General features: G+C 47.8%; 1 protein-coding gene across 3 annotated transcripts; it reads right to left on the reverse strand.

Moving 5' to 3' along the window:
• Window positions 1-1,945: 1,945 nt before the first annotated feature.
• On the reverse strand, window positions 1,946-4,575 carry SP8 (Sp8 transcription factor). 3 transcript variants are annotated; one of them, XM_087821197.1, is made up of 3 exons: window positions 4,487-4,559; window positions 3,604-3,700; window positions 1,946-3,451 (listed from the first exon to the last, which is right to left on the reverse strand). In XM_087821197.1, exon 3 carries the CDS (start codon window positions 3,416-3,418, stop codon window positions 1,946-1,948), a length of 1,473 nt encoding a protein of 490 aa, XP_087677323.1. In that variant the 5' UTR covers window positions 3,419-3,451; window positions 3,604-3,700; window positions 4,487-4,559. The 3 variants fall into 3 exon arrangements, with proteins under 3 accessions (XP_087677323.1, XP_087677322.1, XP_087677324.1); XM_087821196.1 differs by lacking the exon at window positions 3,604-3,700 and having other exon boundaries at window positions 4,487-4,575; XM_087821198.1 differs by lacking the exons at window positions 3,604-3,700; window positions 4,487-4,559 and adding an exon at window positions 4,084-4,218.
• Between the last annotated feature and the right edge of the window lie 17,178 nt (window positions 4,576-21,753).

Genomic DNA, 21,753 nt, shown 5'->3' on the forward strand with positions numbered 1-21,753 from the left:
AAACAGGAAACAATACAAATTAGCTGGCCTAGTCTTGTATCTGAGTTTATTAATACCATTTAAAATATTACAAATAAATCAATTACATTTTCATGCATTTAAAATGCAAGTCTAAAATGTTCCAGAGAAAGGCTTTCATTTCAATGTGAAATATCCAAATTATTTCAACATTACAATGAGCAATTAGTTTGCAGAATTTGCAAACATTTAAATGTAGTGTCAGGAGTGTTTATTAACAGTTAACAATATTACCTTCAGGAAATACACAAAGGCCAAAGTTAGTTGAGTTTCACTTGGACAATTTATTTAATACATGGGTTTTGGCAAACCCAGTTATGAAATATAGGAGAACTCTCACTTTAACTATACCTGAACTGCCAGCAAATGCAAATAAGTACATGCTCCATTAAATTAAATGTCATCCCACATTTATCAAATATTGTCTTAGTTACAGTTTGATACCTATCTTAATTAATATTCGAGCAAAACTAGGCCCCGAAAGTGCGTTTGTGGCTCTGCACCTCCAGAAGTGAGTTCCAAAAACCTGCAGCTCAGCTCATCAGAACTGCAACAATAACTCTTAATATTTTCTTGTAACAAAAAAAAAAAAAAATCAAGTTTACTTCAATATATTTTCAAATATTTACTGGAAGTAATGTACAAGAAAAATACTATACAAAATCGTCTCCTGGACAACTGCACCTCGCACCCACACACTGGTGGAGTTATAGTTAATTGGTAACTAATCTAGAACGATTCTCCAGTTGTACAAACCATTAGGTTCAGATATATTTTACAAAGGTTTCTTCCCCCCTATATTCCCTCTTTTGGCATTTAAACTACAGCCTCGTCTGAAATAAACGATAGCTTCTTCACTTGTTTATAAGTTTAAATCACACAAAAAAAGTTTCACCCTAATAATCTTCAATGAATTGCAAGAATTTACAGATAGGGGTACTATACAAATTGATGTCCTGGACTAGCCAAAAAAAAAAAAAAAAAAAAAAAAAAAAATGGAGATTAGGCTCGGGAGTGGTGAAAACCGAGGTAGAAAAAGACAAACACGGAGATAGTGAATCTGCTCTCACCGGAAAGGGGATTTTGCATAAGAAAGACACCTACCCTCACCCCCACCCCCACCCCATAAGTTAAGTTAATGTGACCAAAATAACTTTGGGATCGATATTAGCATAGTTTTGAGAGAAAGACTTGCTCACGGCTAGAGGAAAAGCTATCTAGATGGGAAACCAAGTAGAAGGATGCCTTTTTTTTAATTTTCTTTAGGTTTTTAGTTAAAAAAGAAAAAAAAAGTTATAAAGATGAAAAGAAGGCTGCTGCAGCGATTCACCAAGACGGCCCTTAGCTGAGACTTGCATCGGTTCCACCTCGGGGAACAAAGAAAAAGAGGCCGAGCCGACGTCGGGGCAGCTCAACTCCCCAAACTCCAGATCTGCGTGCGGGCAGACGACCCCCGCACAAAGCTCCCGCAGCTGGGCGGGGCGGGCAGCGGCCGGCCGGCCTGGAAGCCCGGGCGGGAAACCCTGCGCGGCGCCCCGCCTCCGCCGGCGCCTCCCAGGCGCAGCTCAGCCCCGCGCGGCCGGAGGGCTCGCGCCCAGCGGCCAGCTCCGCACCCAGGGCCGCGTCCCTCTGAAAGGCCCGTCACTCAGCCGGCGGAGGAACGAGGGCGCCGGCTGAGGCCCGCGGGGCGCCAGTCCCGGGGGCGCGGGGCTCCCACGGTGGAAGCGGGTGGGGAGGGGACGCCCGGGCCCGGGACATTGCTGCGCGTACTTACAAGTCCACATCCCCCACACAAAGTCAAGTCGCACAGGGGGTTAGAAGAGAGGAACAGAGACAGACAGCGCGCTGTGCAGGGGACAGGCTGGAGCTGAGGCCGGGACGGACGGGGTGGGCGGAGGTGAAGGCGGGGGCAGGCTCGGCGCGCGCGTCACTCCAGGCCGTTGCGGTGCCCTGGCTCAGGCGGCTGCAGCAGCTCCGGGGAGTGGCAGGGCGGGCTGCCCGCGGCGCTGTGCTCGCTGTCGGTGTCGCTGCCCTTCTTGCCCCCGCTGCCGGAGCCCGCGGAGCCGCCGCCGCCCCCGCTGTGCGTCTTCACGTGCTTGCTGAGGTGGTCGCTGCGCATGAAGCGCTTGTTGCACACGGGACAGGCGAAGCGCTTCTCGCCCGTGTGGGTCCGCAGGTGCCGCTGCAGCTCGTCGGAGCGCGTGAAGCGCTTGCCGCAGAAGAGCCAGTTGCACACGAAGGGCCGCTCGCCCGTGTGCCAGCGCAGGTGCGCCTTGAGGTGCGACGTCTTGCCGTACACCTTGCCGCAGCCCGGGATGTGGCAGCTGTGCAGGCCCTTGCGCCGCAGGCTCGCCCCCGCGGGGCCCAGGCGCTCCGCCTCCTGGCAGTTGGGGCAGTCGCAGGTGGCGCGGCCCGAGTAGCGGCGCGCGGAGGAGCGCGGGGAGCCCCCCAGCGGCGCCGACGGCCCCGCGCTCAGCATGGAGCCCCCCGCGCCGGCCAGCGGCGACGGGGCCGAGTCCGGGTAGGAGCCGGGCAGCACCGGCTTGAAGCCGTCCATGAGGTGCTGCCCCGCGGGGCTGAGCAGGTGCGAGGAGGCGCCGCTGCTGAAGGCGGAGTGGCTCAGGCCCGAGTAATCCGAGTTGTAGCCTCCGAGCGGCGAATGCAGCGAAGTCTGGAGCCCCCCGGCGGCCGGGTGCAGGGACCCCGGCAAGGCCGCCGCGCCGTTGGGGTTCTGCACGTCGATCCAGCCGGCCGCGCCCACGTCCCACCAGCTGGAGGCGCCGGCCGAGCCCACGTCGCCGGCGGCGCCCAGGCCCGGGTGCGAGGGCTTGAACCACGACTCGTACGGGTGCGCCATGCCCACGCGCGGGTAGATGCCCTGCAACCCGTCCACGGACGTGTGCACCTTGGAGATGAACACAGGCTGGTGGGAGCCGTCCTGCGAGTGCGCCGAGGAGCCGCCGCCGCCGCCCCCGCCGCCGCCGCCGCCGCTGCCCCCCGACACGCCCGGGGCCTGGAACACCGAGTAGTCGTTGGCGAAGGGCGCGGTGGAGGCGGCGGCCGCGGCGGCGGCGGCGGCGGCGGCGGCGCTGCTGGAGGTGAGGGAGAAGGCGCTGGAGCCCGGCGAGCCGCCGCAGCTGAACGAGTCGGACACCAGCGCCGCGGCCGCCGCCGCCGCCGCCGCGGCCGCCGCCGCCGCCGAGGACGAGCCGCCGCCCCGCGAGGCCCCCGACACGCCGAAGCCCGAGAGGCCGGAGCCCACTACATTGCAGCTGCCGGCGGAGGCCGCCGAGGAGCGTTTCCAGGGGTGGAAGCCTTTGCCGAAGGAAGAGGAGCTGTCCGAGAGGGAGGAGGGAGACGGGCTGGGGCTGCCGATCTTATTGCAGGTAGCGGCGAGCATGGCCAGAGGAGTGGATCCCAGCCTGGGTTCTTCCTGCGGGAAGGGGGAGCGGGGACGGGGTGGGGGAGGGGAGGGGCAGAGGGCCGGGGGGGGGGAGGAGAGACATCGGCATCAGACCTCTGGTGGCCCTCCGGACGCCCCGCTGCACCCCATCTCTCGCTGCGGCGTGCCCGCCACCGACTCACCTGGCTCCCCCAACAGCGCCGGCGCCCGGCCGCTTCCTACTCTACGGGAGGGGACAAGTTTGGCTGCCGGCGTCTGGCTCGGGAGCAAAGCGCCATGCTAAAGAAGAGCGTGACAAATAGTCTCACCTAGAGCAACACCCTCTGGCACGCACGACCCCAGGCACTTCGAAACAAGCACGCAAAAGTCCAGATTAGGGAGAAAGGAAGTTTCCTTTGCCGAGAAGCCTGGGAGGAAAACCATGGGATTTGCTTTTAAAAGCGCTTCTCGAGTCACCCAGAAAGAGCTTTGAAAACCCTGTTCCGGTCCCCGGACACCCATCCTGGGCGGTGTCTCCCAGGCCAAAAGAGGTCAAACTATACGGCTGGCTCGCTCGCTCTTTCTGCTGTTCTTTTCATTTTCTTTTCTCTTTTTTTTTTTTTAAATTGTTTACAATAGTAAAAAAATAAAATAAAATAAAAAATGAGAGGGGTTCAACGTACCTGCAAGACCAGGCGGGCTGCGGAATTTTTTAAGGGGAAGAGGGAAAATCTGCAGTTTGCCCAGGAAGAAAAACTTGCTCTCTTTCCCCCCGAAATCGTCGCGTGTAAAATGGGCAGGGCGCGCGGCCCCGGGCAGGGAGCGGCCGGGCGCGGCGAGGCGGCTCGTCTGAGTGCCCTTCGAACCTTTCCCGTGCTGAAAAAAGTGACTCTGCCCCCCTCTCCCCCTCTTTCTTTTCTCCAAACTCACTTGTATTTAAAGAAGAAGAAGAAGGAAAAAAAAAAAAAAAAAACAGCTCTCAATAGAGACTGATAGCCCGTGGCCTGGCCGGGGCGACTTTAACCCCCTCCGATCGGCAATAAAAGGAAACTAATTAAACCAGCAAGAGAAAACCCTGAGACTCACCCCTAGAAGTGAAGTTGCCATCACACAAAAGTGCCCTCCTCCTCTCAGAGGATCTTTTTTATATTGATAAATCGGAGGCAGTGTTTTTTTTAGAGGTGTGCAATACAATGATCAGTTCCGCCCATTCCACCGCAATTGTAGCTCCCTCTCGGCTTTGAAGTGCCGCGGAGGCGCCGCCAGCCAATCTGCAGGCTCGCCGGCCGCGCCGCGCGCGCGCCGTGAGGTCATCCGCGCCGCGGGCCGCGGGGGGGGCGGTGTGCTACCAGGCGGCGAGTGAGTGTGTAACAATGTAATCTCGTGCGTGTGTGCCGGAGCTGGGAGACAGTGAGAGCGGGGGGGATGGGAGTGCGGCCGTGTCACTGGCTGTGGCGAGGAGGGGGGAGGGGAGGGACAGGGCAGAGAAGGGGGGGTGGGTGCCAGTGTAACTGCGAGTGATAAGGGGGGGTAGAGGGACGGATCAGTCAAGTGTTGAGGGGAGAGGTGTGAGTGTACTGTAGTGTAACTGTGAGTGACAAACCCAGGCAGGGAAGGGGTGTGTGAGTGTGTTTGCTGTAGGGGGAGAGGGAGGAGTGTGGATCCGTGTTTGTGTGAAAGAGGAGGGAGGGTGCATGCGTGTGTGTGCCCTTGATGTGGGGAGGAAGGCTGTTTGAACGTGCGCGTGTGTGTGTGTGTGTGTGTGTGTGTGAGGGGGGGCGGGGGAGGCGAAGCTGGGGTGCAGGACAGGAACCGTGCAGTGAAGTCAGATACGAAGAACGAACCTGCGAAGTTGAGCGAGGCTGAGTCAATAACTGTCCAAACGCCGTCCCAGTCGCCGCCCTCCTCTGCGTCCTTGTACCTAAAATCTTGAGAAACCTTTTTCTGAACTTCCTGGACATCGTCACTCCATTTCTGAAGAAAATCGTACTAATACCCGCCTTTCCTTTGCGGCCTCTGTAGCGGAGGGACAGGAAAGGGGGGAGGCTGAAGGGTATTTTTAGGGGTGAGTTAGGGCATGTGAGCGCATTGCTACTTTCACGCGGTGGCTTTTTCTTCTCTGTTCTTTTTCCTCCTGAGGGGGGATTCGTCTCTGGAAGTGCCAGTCTCACTCGGGGGGGGGGGGGGGGGGGGAGGTTGTCCCGTTGCGATGAGTAAATTTCAACACAAAAGGATTACAGAGAGAAGGGGGTGAGAGAGCATTGTTTTTTCTTTGGGTGAGAAATTGAGGAGCGTTTTGTGGAATTTAGAAGCCCTCACAGGAAATCCCCACTGCCTCTTTCTGAGAGAAAAATTAGGATTTTGATTGATATGTGTGGGTTTTATTTATCTGAGAATAGAGACAAGGTTTTGACAAATCTTGGACCACATGTATGGAGGCGTCTGTGTCTAACAGAGTTTGGGCCAGATATCTATGAATGTGTGTGCATGTTAATAGATACACTCAGTTCAAATTCATTGGGTTTTAGTCACTTGCTTCCCATTTCTGTTATTAGTTGCCTTCAGAAATGTCATTACAATTTCACTGCCACCACAAGGAAACATCTTAAACCACAGAAAGCACCACACCACTGTAGCAAAAAAGCCCACAGCCCTTGGAGCCCTATTGAATATTCATTTGTTAAAAAAAAAAAAAAAAGTAATTCATATTTCTAAGCAGATATAAATGTTCTCAGAAATCTAATTTTAAGGCAGAATTGATTAAAATGTTACTAGCTGGGAGAATTGTTTTGTTTTGACTAGGTAAACATTTGTGTGTGTGTGTTTTTAACACTCCTCAAGTGTATCACAGCTTCTAGATATGTAAAAAAAAAAAAAAAAAAAAAATCCTCCTGGGGTTTACTGAAATCCAAAGTCAGGTAGCAATTTGTGTAAGTTTCATTGAGCAGAGTTGAGGCTGATGTTGTGGTGTGAGGGTGCGTGTTTCTGACCCCTTTTTAACATTGTTGGGATATTGACTGTACATCATATCTATTGATTAAGGGGGTAAGGTACACTCTCCCACTTTGAAGTAAGTGTGAAGTAAATTAATGAACTGCTTTCTTTCTCTGAAGGCTGACGCTTACCATAAATGTCGTGTTTCTCCCTGCAAGCCACTCTGAATGATTTTAGCGTGTTGAGAAGGCGTGACAGGCCAGCCCAGAAGGAGGAAGGGGTGGGGGAAGGAGGGAACTCCGTTTAACAAATAAAAGGGAATTAACTTCATTGCTTTGGTCTCCTTCTATAATGATATTCATTTTAAGGACCTAATACACAGTTGTTCAGATTTAGGGTTTAATTCTAATCAATACCGTCACCCTCAAAGGTGCAGAAGGAAAAAAAGCTTCTAGGGAAGACTCCCTTCTATGAATAGTTATTTAATCATTTTATCTTCCTATTTTTCTGGAAGGAAGTGAGGTAGGACTAGTAAAAAGTTAAATGCTGATTCTGAGAGTAAGTAGAAGCATTAACCACTGTTTCTTGAAAAATTACTATTTTGAGATACCTACTCATAAGTTTTTTTTTCTATAAATTCACTTTAGAATCTCATGAATTCTTCCTATGACAATGGGTCACAGAGTGTGTGGGGGTTTAATGAATATACTGGATTCTTCAGTTTGCATAAAGTTGGCCAGCAGCATTTGGGGATTTTCACAGAGGGTTGTATGTGGATCTTTCTTCATTAGAAGATTATATAAATATTTATTCCACTTCCATTTAAAAAGTTTGCTATTTATTTCATAGTATTAGTATGGGTCAAAGAGCATTTTTTTCTTGTACTACTCTCCCTCCACTCCCACCCCCCAGTAAGTGGTTAGCACTGGTCCTACCTCGTAAGACAAGACAGCAGAGATAAAAAGGAAAGACAAAGAAAAATTATATAATTGACCAAACATTAAAACAGCAATAATGTTGCTTCAGGTTTCAATGAAACTAGTCTTAATGGCACCTCTTTCTCCACTTTCCAGAAGTGACTCCATTCTTTTTAAATCCCCCCCATAAGGGAGCATCTGTAGTTCTTCGTAGATACAGCCTGTCTAGCAAAGCACTTCCCCTTGCATCAGAGCTCAGTTTACCTTTTGTGATACTGATCATTACCCCTGAGTATTATACCATGACGATAGGGAGGTTCTGGAAGGGAAAGGGGGAGGAAGGCAAGAAGGGCAGGCCTTCTAACAATTCAAGTTTCCCCCACTCCAAATGAAGTTTCACGTGCTGGCAGGGAGGGGCTAGACGGATACTCTGCCGTTTCTTGCAAACCTGTGGGATCCTTTCCATAAAGCTAAAATCTATTAGCATTCTGTATGCATCTGCAGCATAAATTTCATTTGAATTTCAAATTTAATAAACCAGGAGGTTTTTAATCATCCCTGGTTTTATTTGTTTGATATTAACATGCTTATTGACCGGGTCTGGTGACCAGTTTGATCATTACAGGACAGCAAAAAGTTAATTAAAACGACCACAGCCCCTTAATCATATCATCTGTCTCATCCATGTCCTTCTCTTTATTACCCGTGATGATGGATAGTCTCCCAGATTAATTTCTCTGTTTCTTCGATTTGGACAACAGCTTTTGGGACCTAATTTACATCCTGGGAACAACTTGCTCAAGTATATCTAACACCTTGCAGCTACAATATACATCAACATCTCCTTAGATGCAGCAGAAAAGGAGAGGTTCCCCCCCCCCCCCCCCCCCCCCCCCAGGCAGGCTTGAAGACTAATCAATGTTGCGCTTTGGAGCTCTTACGCTTTCGCAGCCGAAGAAATGAAAGGTCCTAAAAGCAAATTAGAGGCCTCGGTCCCTGCTTTTCCTTTTCAGGGAGTGGGGAGTGAAATATGCCTCTGCTGTTTGGTTAAATAGATTAAAATGTGTAGATACAGCGACGAGTAAATAAAGCCATTTGTAACCATTAAGTACAATTAGGGATTTATAGTCGAAAACATCAAAGTTATCCAGGCTTTCAAGTGTCTGGCATCCCATCTACACCAAATACGGTTTTCAACGTAAATGCGGTCGGGTCTACGCGCAGCGCTGGAGAAAACAAATTCGGGGGAGGGGGAGGGGATGCCCGTGAACTATATAGGCGCGGCCGTCTGCCCGGTACGCCGAAGCCGGGCTCCGCGCGTCGCGGGTTCCCGAGCGCGGGCCGGGGCGCGCGAGCTCTGCGGGCGGGCGGACCCCGCGCTGCCGCGCATCCCGGCGGGCGCCTCTCGGGAAAAGCAGGGACGCCCCCAACCCCTGGCCACGGTGCGGGGACCCGGCGCGCGGTTGCTTTGGCTACTAAATAAAGCTTGAAGAAGGATGGGGAGGGAGCCCAGCGCCGCCGGCGGCTGCGGGGAGGAGCGGGCAGGGCCAGGATGGGGGTGTCCCTTGGTCCGCAGCTCCCTGGACAAAGTTTCTTTCCTACTGAGAAGAAAACCCGACCTGTGGATTCCTGAGGGGGTGCCCTTTCGCTGTCCACTCCTGCTTTGGGGCGGCTTTGCTAGGAATTTGCCTAACATTTCCTGGGAAGGGAGGTAATAAAAGCCTCTCGCTGGTGGCAGATTGTTGAGCCGTAGGTGGGAAGGGATCAGTCGGCCGGAGCCCAGAGAAGGCTGTATTTTCCTGATTGGAAAATGGGAACTTCCACGCTGAACAATAGCCCCTATTAGTGAGGTTATTCGGTTTCAAACTGCCCGGCCACTTTTACAGCCGAGTCCTTACTTTCCTGGAACTGCTTAATTGGATGCATTTGTTGACCACAGCACAGCAATAGTGACTTGATCTGTCGCACAAGCTCTCCTGGTGGATGCAAAGCATTGCCTTGGTGACCCCCCCCTTTTTTTTTAATACGTAGGACCACTTGAAAAAGCATTTCATATCTTTTTCTTCATTGACTCCACGTTTTTCTTCGGTATCCCACTGCTTAATTTTAATTTTTTTCTTCCCTCCACTTGAAAAACATTCCAAAGTTAGAGACGGTTTAGACTTTATCATCTAACTTAGGATATTACGGGCTTTGACTCCCTTGAGTGAGGGCATTCCAGTTGAATATATTCAGAAGACACGGATTTTCTCCGGGTATCAATCATATGAATATATCAGTAAATTCATAGGTCTAGGTAGGAAAAATATGAAGATATTTACCTAACTTGGTATTTCTCCCTCTATTAAAAGGGAGAAAAAATTCTATTTATTTTTTGTCTACATGCACAGTGGTCATGCCCTCGTAGTAGGTTGATATGATCGAGTGCTAGCTCCACAGGCAGGCGTGTCCTCTGCGGTATATTTCATATTCAGCTCTCCACCAGCCCACAGATGAAATTGATAATTAATTCTACAGCACTTCAGAGCCCTCCTTCATCATGTAAATGAAGGAAACGTGTAAGGAAGAGAGTTCGCTCACTTGGGGTGAATGGTGTGTGTGTGTGTGTGTGTGTGTGTGTGTGTGTGTCTATTGTTTTGTAAGGCAAGAGAGAGAGACTTAGACACTCGGACAAGATCCTCTCCGATTTTTTCCTAGAATGGATTTGTTTAGGCTGTTTTCTCTTTTGGTATTATATATCACTTTCTCACAGCCAACATGCAGAGTTAAAAACTACAAAATTCTCATCCTCAACGCTATTGATTTCTTTTCATTCTGTTCTGTTACTAGAGGAGGTAATGCTCCCAGATTACCCCGTGGTCTCCTCCAGACGGTTGACAATTGCAATCGCAGTTTCGGGGAAGATAAATGTTACTTTGGGAATTGTGTTTAATTACAAATAATCTAGGAGCTGCACCGGGTCTCTGGCTTTAACCACACATGTGTTCATGTCATTGTACAAGGTTTACAAATGGGTGATATTTTTGAAAAGGGGACACGGTTCGCTTTTCTAAAGTCAGGGAACAAACTAGGATGCTCCCACTTGGGTTTTGTCAAGGGACCCTCAGAGGTAACACAGATCAAAATAACACCAACCACGAAAAGTGTGGGGCCTAAGAGTACTTGAAAGCTTAAGGGAAAAAAATTACCCCTGGCATTTATACCTTCAGGTCAATTTTATTAAACTAAAAACCTGAAAATAAACCATTCTTTGTTGAGTTCTTAAAATCCCATTTTTGTATAGAGCACTTTTGAGCTCACGTATTTTTTTTTTTATTTATTCTGATGGAAGTTGTGTAGATTTTCCCCGAAATAGCCCAATGGGTTATTTTTTACAGTCCCTCCTGTAACTCAGCGGCTACCTTCGTGTGTCTCATTCTTTGCTTATAGGGCAGCTCAATTAGTGTTGTTTGTATGTGTGCGCTCGCTTTTTTTCTAATAGTCTTATTAACAAGAAAAAAGGTGGCGAACAGGTTATTCTCTTAACCTGACCTGGCTGTAAGAGTAAGATGAGCAGCACTGAACAGATGTCCCCATTTAAGCCGCTCTTTTCCCACATGCCTGCTGGATATTGCAGGCGCGCAGGAAGCTCGCTTCAAACCTGGCCCATTTCAGGCCATAATGGCCACGTTATTTCGGCCCAGTGAACACGAACAAAATCGCGTGCTTTAGAATCATTCGACTCTGAGTCCAGGAAAAGCAGGGGGTGTGGTGGCAGCGGGGGTGGCGAGGGAGGGGTGCGTCTGTGGGGGGGGGGTGGGGAGCCGATTTCACCTCGGATCGCAGGAAGGGAACTTGCTCAAAAGAATTTTTTCCCCCAGCAAATATGGTATAATTTACAGCGCAATTTAATAATCCGAGGGGCAATGCAAAAGCCCTTTGCGTGGTAAACCGCTTCTAATTACCTGCCAGAGCAATTAGCTGACTATCACGAAGAAATTAGATCGCTCAATGTAGCATAAATAATGCGAATAATTTTGTAAGAAGAATGGAAAGCGAGACCTGGTGTTTCTTTATAAGGAAATAACACCTCGTACTGTACGAGCCCTCCATGAACACATATTAATGTCCAGGCATGCATGGCAATGCGTCGGAGCAGGAGCCCTCTGGCTGCGGCTCAGCACTTTTCCGTCTACGTCGGCGGGGCGAACGCCGGCGTCGGGTCTCCAGCCTCCCAGCTCCCAGTAATTAACACGCAGCGCCTTCAATGGGAAAACCTGTTTTCCAGATGATTTTTACAATGCAGCTTTATGTCTCATTTGGCAGTTTAAATAGCTGGAGTTGTTTTCTGGCTTCATCTCTACTATCATCTGTTGAGCATATTTTGCTTAGAATATTGAATCCCAACCAAAACTTAGGTGCAGGGCTTTAACTAGGTGGTTGTTGTGTTTGTTTTTTTTTTTTTTTTTCCCCTTAAGAAGTGGAGAGAGCAGAAGCCACTTTGAGGACATTAGGGTAAATAATTCTCGTGGGGAGGTGAAAGATATCTGCTTCCTTGAAAGGTTGCAAAGTATATGGGGATGTCTTTGTGAGCTTCACTTTAACTTTTTATTTTTTTAAAAAAAATCTACGTTACTCATATTATAGATGTAACTCATTTCTCTTGACGCAGTGTTTCCTAGAGGGGAATCTGGATGGTGAGTTCACACATTTCTTAGCAAAGGACTTTAAGAGTAAAGGGAAAACCTAATTTTGGAGGGAAACTGACAGTGCATTTAGGTATCTGATAATACTATCAAGCTCTTTGTCATTTACTGGGTTCGTAAGTTACAAATGAGAAGACAGCTTCAAAAGATGTTTGGAAAGTGAATGTGTGCTCTGACACCTACACACACATACACACACAAGCTGTTGCCCACAGCTCCACACGTTCCAGTGCCTCCAAAATGAAGGGAGTCACGGGCCCCACTCTCCCCCGAAAATGAGTCACAGGTTTGGGTCAAGTTGAATCAGCCCGGAGAGCTTCCTTGGGAACCGAACTGGACATGTGTTGGCCACAGCAAAAGGTGTGCTTTGAACCCGGCATCTGCTTAGTCCAGCACTGCCATCGCGTGAGTCCCGCCCCCGCAGCCCACCTAGTTTAGGATTAGGGTCCCCCCACCCCACTCATCCCTACAGGAAAGCTTCGGCCAGGTCATTTTAAAATATCTTCCAATCCTGATTTCAGTGGGTTTTGCAAGACTTCGAAATGGCCCTGGCCCGACTGGCCGCACATGCCCAGTTTCCTTCTCCAGAAAAGACCAGAGGATTTTGCTGGGGACTGGGGAGTTCTAGATGGAAACAGAAGGGATCACAGTGATTAATTTCATCAACCCAAGCTACACACTGGATTACTGCTGTTTACGGCGTCACGTCTATGCAGTCCTCTCCCCTTTAAATAGACCGGCGCTGGCCACCTTAGGTTCTTTCCCGGAGCTCAGGGCTGCTGGGTTAAGGGGCAGGATATAAGCCTACAGAGAGTGGGACACATAACAGACGCCACCCCCACTTTAGACGGTGGTTGAAATATCTACATCAGCTCTAGGGCAATCCTGACGTGAGGCGCTAATCACTGGGTTCAAAGGCGTCTGCCCTACTCTGTGCGAAGTCCCTCTTCCAAGTCCAGACAGAAACGCCCATCGAGGCGGTAAAGGGGGCACGTTTTTATTTCAGGGTTGACAAGTATCTACTCCAGTACTCAGCAGAGGTTACTTTTTAAGAAATATCTTGATTCTTGCTTATGGATTATGGAAAAGTAACAAATGTTGCTCAGATACCGAGAAGGCAATTTCCTACCCGAACATTGTTTCTCCCCAGCCCTTAGCATCACCCCTCCCCCAATGCTGCCTGAGGATTCCCCATCTTAAATAGCAAGGACCCTGCTGGCCATCAAAGAAGGCTGCCCCATTTTAATTCAAAACAAGAACCAGGATTGCAGGACTTCAGGAGCAGGAGAGTAAGGACCAAACCTTTTCCTCTTGAAGTGTCTGCACTTAACCCCCAATAGCCAATGCAGTGCCTCTTTCCCTCTCCTTTGTCTTTATTTAAAGGATTCCTTTTTAATTTTTTTTTTTCCAATGCTCCTTAAAGTAAAGGAAACAAGATGAACTGATTATTATCATGTCTGTAATTGCTCTAAAAACATTTTCCAATGGGGCCTGGTAAAGCAAACACGTTGGTCTTTGATCAACACTGCAGAAAGCAAACATTGGAAGAACCAAAGCCTGCTACTTTGGAGTCTACCCTAAGCATTTACAGCCCTGAAATGGAATGCCCATTACCTTCCGGAGGCCAGCGATTCAGGACAGAAAGTTCTCATTTTTCTGTAGATGCTGCTTCAAGTAGTTTTCTAGATTATGTCCGTTTTAACATAGGCAAATATCCACCCCCATCCCATAACGCTGGAAAAAGCAGTTGCTGCAAACTGAAACGATTTGCTAGTACCATCCAAGGTCAGTTTAGTTGAAGCTTTCTACATAAAAATGTCGGAAGGACTAATGAACCCACCTCAAAAACCCTTTGCTCCCTTGGTTCAAGAAATCCCCTGAGCTTAGAGAACAAAAGGAAGACAAAAGTGTTTTCCGCAATTTTGCAACACTAATCAAATAAAACTCTAAGAAGAGGTGTGCAGCAGACTATGAAGAGCCAAAGTCGAACCAAAAGAAGCATGTTGTTGTTGCTAGAAGACACCTGCACTAGTGATATTACTGACTGGCTGGTATTAGGTCATTAAAAAGAGTGTTTGGCTCAATTTCAGTCTTTTAATAGATTTTAGCAGATTTAACTGAAAATAGGCCAATTAACGTATGGTATTTAAAGTTTCAAACTAAGCCTCAGATAGATATTTACCACTAGTTTTATTAGGCGATTTGCTGTTGATTTACCAACAAGTCAAAACTATTTAAGTTTAAGCTTCGGAGACTGGAATTTCCTTCCCCTTTAGCTACCTAATATTTAAGCACAGAAATTCCAAAACGGTTAGAAATAGGTGGGAAAATGGTAGGTTTAGAAGTCTGCGGAAGGAAATGACCGCCCGCTGTTAACTTGAAAAGCCCTGGTATGTCCCTGTTCCTAACACAGCTGGAGGGGAAACTTGGGGGGCCCCCTGGCCCAGAGTCACTTAAAGCATCAGCACCCACCGCGCTGCGCTCGGGAGCAGGCGGGCTGAGGCCGCCGCCCGCGCAGGGAGCCGGGGGGACCCGCACGGCCCCGCGCGTTGTTGGCCCCGCACCTTCAGAGGTGCGGCCGCTTTCGGATTCACGTCGCCCCGGGGCGTTGTGTCCTGCAGTTCACCAAAGACCTTGCGTCCGTTCTAGGTCCGTCTAAGGGGGCAGGTCAGGGGACGCGCAGCGAGAACCGCAGGGCTAGAGCCGAGGCTGGGTGGGCGCAGAGCAGGGAGAGCGGGGACGGGCGCCCGCACTCCGCCTCCCGCGCGCTCCCGCCGCGGAAGCGCCCCAAGAAGTCCGCGTAGTTAATACCCTGCCCCGGGGACTGGACAGGAGGTGGGCGCGGGCGGCCGGCTCTCCCCGCTCGTTGCAGGACCGGGAAGAAGCTGGGCGACGGGCGTCCGTCCGCGTCGCGGTCGGGGAGGCCTCCCAAGCCCGGGGCGGCGGGCGTCCCGCAGGCCGTCTCCCCCGAGCCCGGAGGGGGCCCCCCAGCTCCGCGGAGCCTTCCCGCGCCCCGCAGTGACAATATTTGCACTCCCTTCCTCCCCGCTCGCGCCCCCCCCGCCCCGCCCGGCCGGGAGCGCCAGCCCGCGCCGCCTCGCACCCCGGCCCCGGGCGCAGGCCGCCCGCGCGGGGTCACACGCGTCCCCGTCCGGCAGGCGCGGCCCGGGAGGCGGAGGCGCGGGCGCCCTGCTCGGCCGCGGCCCGGCCCAGCCCCGCCCCGCCCCACCCTCGGGCCCTCCCCTCCGCTTAGCCGCGCTCTCCCGCCGCGCCGCCCCGGCTCCGCTCCGCGCCCGGCCCGGACCCCGCAGGCCGCCGCGGCGCCGGGCCTGGGAGGTGCGTCGGCTCCCGCCGAGGGGGAGGCGCCACCCCGCCCCGGGGCGGAGGTTCCGCGCGGACTCCCGGGCGGGCCGCGGGAGCCCCTTTCAGCCGACCGGGCGGGGCGGCGGCCGGCGCGCGGCGCCCGCTCCCCGCCCCCGCGCTCAGCCGCCCGCCCCTCCCCTCCCCTCCCCTCCCCTCCCCTCCCCTCCCCTCCCCTCCCCTCCCCTCCCCCGGCCCTCCTCCTCTCCCACCCCCGAGGGCGCGCACACCCCGCGGGCGGGAAGGGGCCGCCTCGGGGCGGACGGAGGGGCCGCGGGGCGGGCGGGGCTGCGGCGGCGAAAGGGACCCGCGCCCGGCCGCGGGCCTGACTCCCGCTGGGCGGCGGGGCGGGCGGGGGGCGGGGGCTGCGAGCGCCGGGGCGTGTGTGCGGGAGGGGTCGCGGGCAGGTCAGGCGGCCTGGGACCACCCCCGGCCATAGTTGTAGCTCCCGCCCTGCTGGCCTCCCGTCCAGGTAAGGGCTGGGCCGGACCGTTAAAGAATCTTTAGAAAATTTATATTCTCGTTTCTCTGTCGGCGGTAAAACACCAGAATCGCCCAGAGGGCTAGTTAAAATGCAGATCGCCGGGCCCTCGCCCCCGGGTTTCTGCTTAAGCTGGTCTGGGGCGGGAGCGGCAATTTGCACCCCTAACTGGTTCCCACGTGATGCCGAGGCGGCGGGTGCGGGCGCCGCGCTCAGAACCGCAGCCGCGCGCTCGCCCGCCCCACTCCCGGGGCCCCCAGGGACCCCGGGGCCCTGCTGCGCCCTCCTGGCCAAGGTAGCTTTACCTCCCTCGTAGGCAAGCTCCGCATGGAGTGCGGGCTGCGTTTCCCGGCCAGAAGCCCTGAGTTGGCGACGGGCCCGGAGAGGCGCCCGAGAGGGAGGCTGCCTCCGGCGCGGGGCGGACGCGGGAGCCGGGCCCGCCGCTGCGGCGCAGAGCCGAAGGGAATCGAGCAGTTCCCTTGCGATATAGTGACAGTCTCCTGTCTTACCGTCTTTAGCAGTTTTTGGTACTTTTCCTGTGCAATGCTCTGAATATTTCTGCATGTTTTACATGTTACTGAGGGATGTAAGTAATTTTAAAGCAGGGCAAAAAACTAGATTTAAGTAGAGAAGAGATTGCAAGGAGACTATTTTTTAAAGCCACGTTACTGTTGAAAAACTCTCTGATTTAAAAAAAACACCACCTATCTATGTATTTAAAGAGAACATAATCTTATCACTTTAAACGTGCCCCCTGCCCTCTCAAATCGGGTTCCTCAAAAAAATTATTTGTAAATCTAGCGTGAAATATATTTTAACATTCCAGTCCAGTTAGTTGAGGGAAGTTGAGAGTTGAGGAAAAATACTCAAAAAGAGACCGGCCAAACTTCTCCTATCCTCGGTGGGCGGTGTTAATCATCTGGTTTGAGCTTTGTCGTTTTCATTGTCAAATACTCGGGTTCTCTCAAAGGGAAGAAAGTTGGGGACTTGCATTCACTGTTTTTCAAGAGGAGATTAAACACAAAATCGATTTAATGGAGCATCTGTAATCTTAAATACAAGAAGTCAAGAGCTAAGGCTATAATAGAAAGGTTAGCTTTCCTTTATTGTTCACAGTCTAACTCATATTTTTGGAACTTAATTATCAATGAAAGCTACTACATCAATGCAATGCAGTATAGGCAAATTACAAGAACCTTTTGCTTTTCCCAATTGGGTTTAAATTGCAAATCTTAACACTGAACAGTGTGCTTTTGGCACTGAATATTCAATACAGTGAAATGTGTTTTAAGTGAACCACCCAAGGGCCCAGGAACATTTGCTTAATAATGATACTTTGCAATTCTATAGGGCCTTTCAGGCAAGGATCTCAAGTGGAATGCTCTTTAACTATACCCTGCATGGGAAACCTTGGGAATATTTTAAAAATGCTCACTTAGGGCCTATTGGAAAGAACCTTTAGTATAGATTTCACAGTATGGTTTTAAGAAATGAGGTACTGCAGAACTTTCAGTCTCAGGGATATCAAATTCATGGGTGTTTGATGGGTACTAAACATTTATTAGTTATTCTATGTAAAGCTTAAAATGTATATTTCCCCCAACTATTTACTTTGAAAATTTCAAACCTACAGAAAAGTTGAAATAAGTACAATGAAACATTTAATTTCAGTGAACACACCAACATTCCTTTCACCTATGTTAACATTGTTCCCATTTTATGACAATTACTTAGGTTCTCTTTCAATAGATAGATGATAGATAGATAGATAGATAGATAGATAGATAGATAGATAGATAGATAGATAGATAGATAGATAGATAGATGATGGATAGAAGATAGATGATAGATAGATAGATGATGATAGATAGATATAGATAGATAGATAGATAGATAGATAGATAGATAGATAGATAGATAGATAGATAGATGATAGATGATAGGCAGAAAGAAAGATATCGACATAGTATATCTAAATAGATAGGTAGATAGATAAAGGATATAATTGTTTTTTTAGTCATCCACATGTGTATACTTCTCTCCCCACTCATTTAAAGTAAATTATGAACATCATTGCACTTCACTCCTAAGTGCTTCAGCACACTTCTGGTTGAAGGGCATTCTTCTATCTAACTATAATGCCTATAAGAATTTATTCTTAGTGTTCATTTTTAAAAAGCATTTCAATGACTTTTTTTGAGTTTGAAATGTCCATAAATTTTATCAATATTGTCTATGAACTTAGGAAATGAGATTTAAACCAATGCTGGTATAAACAATTCTGTTACGTGGCATCTTGGGAATTTTAAGAACCCGAGATTCTGATTAAGGAACTGCTATAGAAATAACATATAGTAAGTGTTTTGAAATCAGATTTCAAAAACAATAAAAGAAACAGAAAACCATTTTGACTTGCTTATGGAACACAAGAGAAACATTTATATTCCAATTCAAGTTCCCCTCCCCCATTAATCTGCTTTTACCTTAATTAATGTTTGATCTAAATTATCAGAATAATTGTCTTAATTATCCACTTCATTTTAGTAGCCAGTGTAGACTTGACCAAAGTGAAAATAGCATTGGCAGTTATGTACTTTGAGAAGTGTATGTAGACAATTTACATAATTTAGCCAAAATGGCCAATTAATTGGTGTAATTATGAATGTCTAGACTTAGCTTTTATGGGTAGGCAGAAGAACTAAAACCTCTCGTTTTTCCGACGGTTGCCCTCCTCCAGCTTTAAAGATTCATATTTTTGCTGTATTGAATATTTTTACATTCCTAATTTAAAATATTCTCATATTTTAATAATATTGGCATGTTAATTAAAACTAATTATCCAAAGACTGTCAAGTACATCTTCTTGCCTCTTACAAGTCCTTGAATTATGACATAACTTAATGTGTGATTTATCCTACTTTTAGAAATGTATATAATTACATATTTACCTCTGTAGTGTTATTAGTGCCTTATACTTAATATTCACTCATTAGTATTATTCTTTCTTCTATAGAAAGTCAACTGCTAACTGCATGAAATTCCTGGAGCATAAAGCCATCTTACAAATAAATGTGGATAATTTTTCAGAATTTTAGGTGTGAAATTCATACAGTTTTATGTAATAATTAACGGGAACATTACATTTTATTCATACAATTACCTCCTTGGGTCAGAATCACTTTACTTTGACTATTTAAATGTAATTTAATGTTTTTCTTGATTCTTATGTAGTTCACATTTTTAAACATGTCTTTCTACAATATTTCAATAAAGTCTTCATCTTCTAAACCTATTTGTCAAGGCAAAGCAAAAGTGTTGGTGGTTGTGTTAATTATATTAAAGAAGTGCAATATGAATAGTTATCAGAACCTAAGCTTCAGAAATGTAGGGCTGAAATTATATGTTTTTTGACAACTACTCACAGTTATTGTCTCTGTCCCTGGGATGTTTGTTATTACTGATAACTGAAAGAAATTGATGATAAAAATACTTGTACAATTGATATGCCTTTCCATACATTTGGAGAAGCTGTAAATATAATGAACACTGAATTACAAATGGGGGAAAACTGGTTTCTGTTTTCAGTTAGACTGACTCTCTGTATTAGGTTAGATGACATATCACTCAGGCTGGTCGAACCTCAGTTTGTTCATTTATAAAATAGGGATATTACTTGCCCTGCCAACTCCACAAGACAGTCCTGAGGATCCAATGAGATAAGGTATGTGAATCATCCCATTTATCAAGTACATGCTCCAGGCAAACATAAGCAATAGATGCCGATTTCACAATATTTGTAGTTCCTGAGTAGGAGAGCGAAAGTGCAGGAACTCACCAGCACAACATACGGTTGAGCATGGAATATGTGTTTAATGAGTTGTACAAATCATTACTTTGGGTCAGTAGGGAGTTGCAAGAATACACAACTAGGGGTCTTTGGTGGACTATAAGAAGATACACATAACGTGAAACATTTTGAGGATCAAAATTTTATGTTTCAGATTTTTGATGGGTAAACCTAAGACAAACCCAGAGCAGCCCCAATTATCTGACACATTTGATAGAGCTGAAAATGGAGCAATAGCATGCAATACATTTCTAGTAAGACATAGATAGAATTAAAAGGTAATAGTAATAAGTTAGAGAAAAACAATTGTTGGTGTTTTGCTTGGATTATCAGGTAAAATGGTGTTCTGAGACCTCATCAGTAAATACTGCCTTGTATACCAGTATCTTATATATAAAAAAGACAGCTGGCTTCATTTCTTTTCTTTTTTTTATTGAAGTAAATGGGGCTCCAAGTCTGTCATCCTCTTTTGTTTGTCAGGGATGAGGTCCTGCCCACTTTGGGGCTCTGGCTCTACATCTGTCATTCCATTCACCAATAGTCTCAAAGTCGGGACACTACAGCTGTCCTGTTCCTTTCAACATTTTCTGGGATGGAAGAGATGAGACAACTGGCTGGCTGGTCAAGGCTTCATTGCATATTCAGCAAGTCTGTACAAGCACTATCGTGTAATTGCATTGCTCTTCCCTTTATTTGTAGAGCAGAACTTTTCAGTTTAAAAGGTCACTGGAATGTTTATTTTACTGTGTGTCCCTATTTAACTATTTTGCTATGAATTGTATTTGTTAATAAAACAATGGTGTCAAACTGTTCGCCGTAATTTATGTTCTGCCACGCACATGTGAGCATTTGCATAGAGAGAAGTAGTTAGTGAATGGAAGAGGAAAGGGGAATCCACTTGGAAGGTCCTGGTTAGGTTTCCTTCCAAATAAGGACTAATCTGTTGACTTTCCAAATAAGACATGTGGACACAGCAAAGAGTCTTTTGTGTTTGGAAGTAGCAAATTTTATTAATTTGATATTAATGGCTTGCATCTGTCACAGGAACTAGAATGTAGAGAATCAAATGGTTTTCCTATTGGTTGGTGACTGGGCTGGTTCTGGCTAAACTTTGCAGCTTTGAGCTCGATGGGGTTGGTGGAGACAAGAATAATGTTCATTTAGGCTTTCATTTTATGGCTTTTGAGTGTGTGTGTGTTTGAATTAATCTTTAATCATCCCAATAGTCCTGATGGAAAAGTACTAATTTTAATTTCTAGCTCCAGAAATTTAGGTGACTCCACAGGTGGGTTGGGCAGTTCCATAGAAACAGACTTTAGAGCCAACAAACAGCAAACTAAGTTCCAAGGAAGATACGCCAAACACAAATGATGGGAGAGACAGGTGAATTCTGATGGCAGTTTCCATTAGGAAATTCAGGTTCATTTTCTAGATCTAAGAGTATGTTGCCAAAGAACACCATGCCCAACTAAACTCACCTTAGGAAACTTAGTGACATAAATAACCAAGAATATAAGATTCTACGTGTGCGTATAAACAGAGGTTGAGCAGAGTAGCTAGAATTAGAGCTAAATAAAACACTAAATAAGAAAAAAAATTGAAGACTTATTATTTTTAATTGTTGGGGGAAAAATTAGAAGTCCTTTTGTCATTTGGAAGATTCGTCTGTTACCTATGATTACTGTACTGTAGATTTTAGAACGATGGGAGTTAATAAACCTAAATCTAGCTGTGTTTACGTCAGAACTTGAGCTTCAAGTAATTCTTAGATTTGCCCATTCTTTTTCTTTCAGCTTTGTTCTAATTCTAAACTGCTAAATGTTCCACAGCATAGAACATTAGAAAAATGCTTGAATTACTCCATTATGTTCTATCCAAATACCCAGGAAGCATTGTAATGAGGCATCTCTAAGGGTGCCGTCTCGGTTGCCATGAAGTTAAATGCATAATCTTGACACATGGCCATTGCATCCTTTGGCTTCTCCTTTGAGTCTCAGTTGTTTTTAACCTTGACTGTACTTTTCACACTCTCTTGCGAAGGTTTCAGAAATCCAGTTATATGGGCCCAATCTTCAGAGATTGATTTAATTGGTCTGGAGTGTGGCCTGGGCATTTGGATTTTGAAAGCT

This window comes from Miniopterus natalensis, chromosome 10 (assembly GCF_054644295.1).
Source record: "Miniopterus natalensis isolate mMinNat1 chromosome 10, mMinNat1.hap1, whole genome shotgun sequence".
NCBI classification, from domain to species: Eukaryota; Metazoa; Chordata; class Mammalia; order Chiroptera; family Miniopteridae; genus Miniopterus; species Miniopterus natalensis.

Bases quoted from the DNA above. Each gene is read 5' to 3' on its own strand.
- SP8 (XM_087821196.1), bottom strand. From the start codon at position 4,507: ATGGCAACTTCACTTCTAGGG. The intron at 3,452-4,486 runs GTGAGTCTCAGG...CCCTTCCCGCAG, and splicing joins TGGCAACTTCACTTCTAGGG to GAAGAACCCAGGCTGGGATC.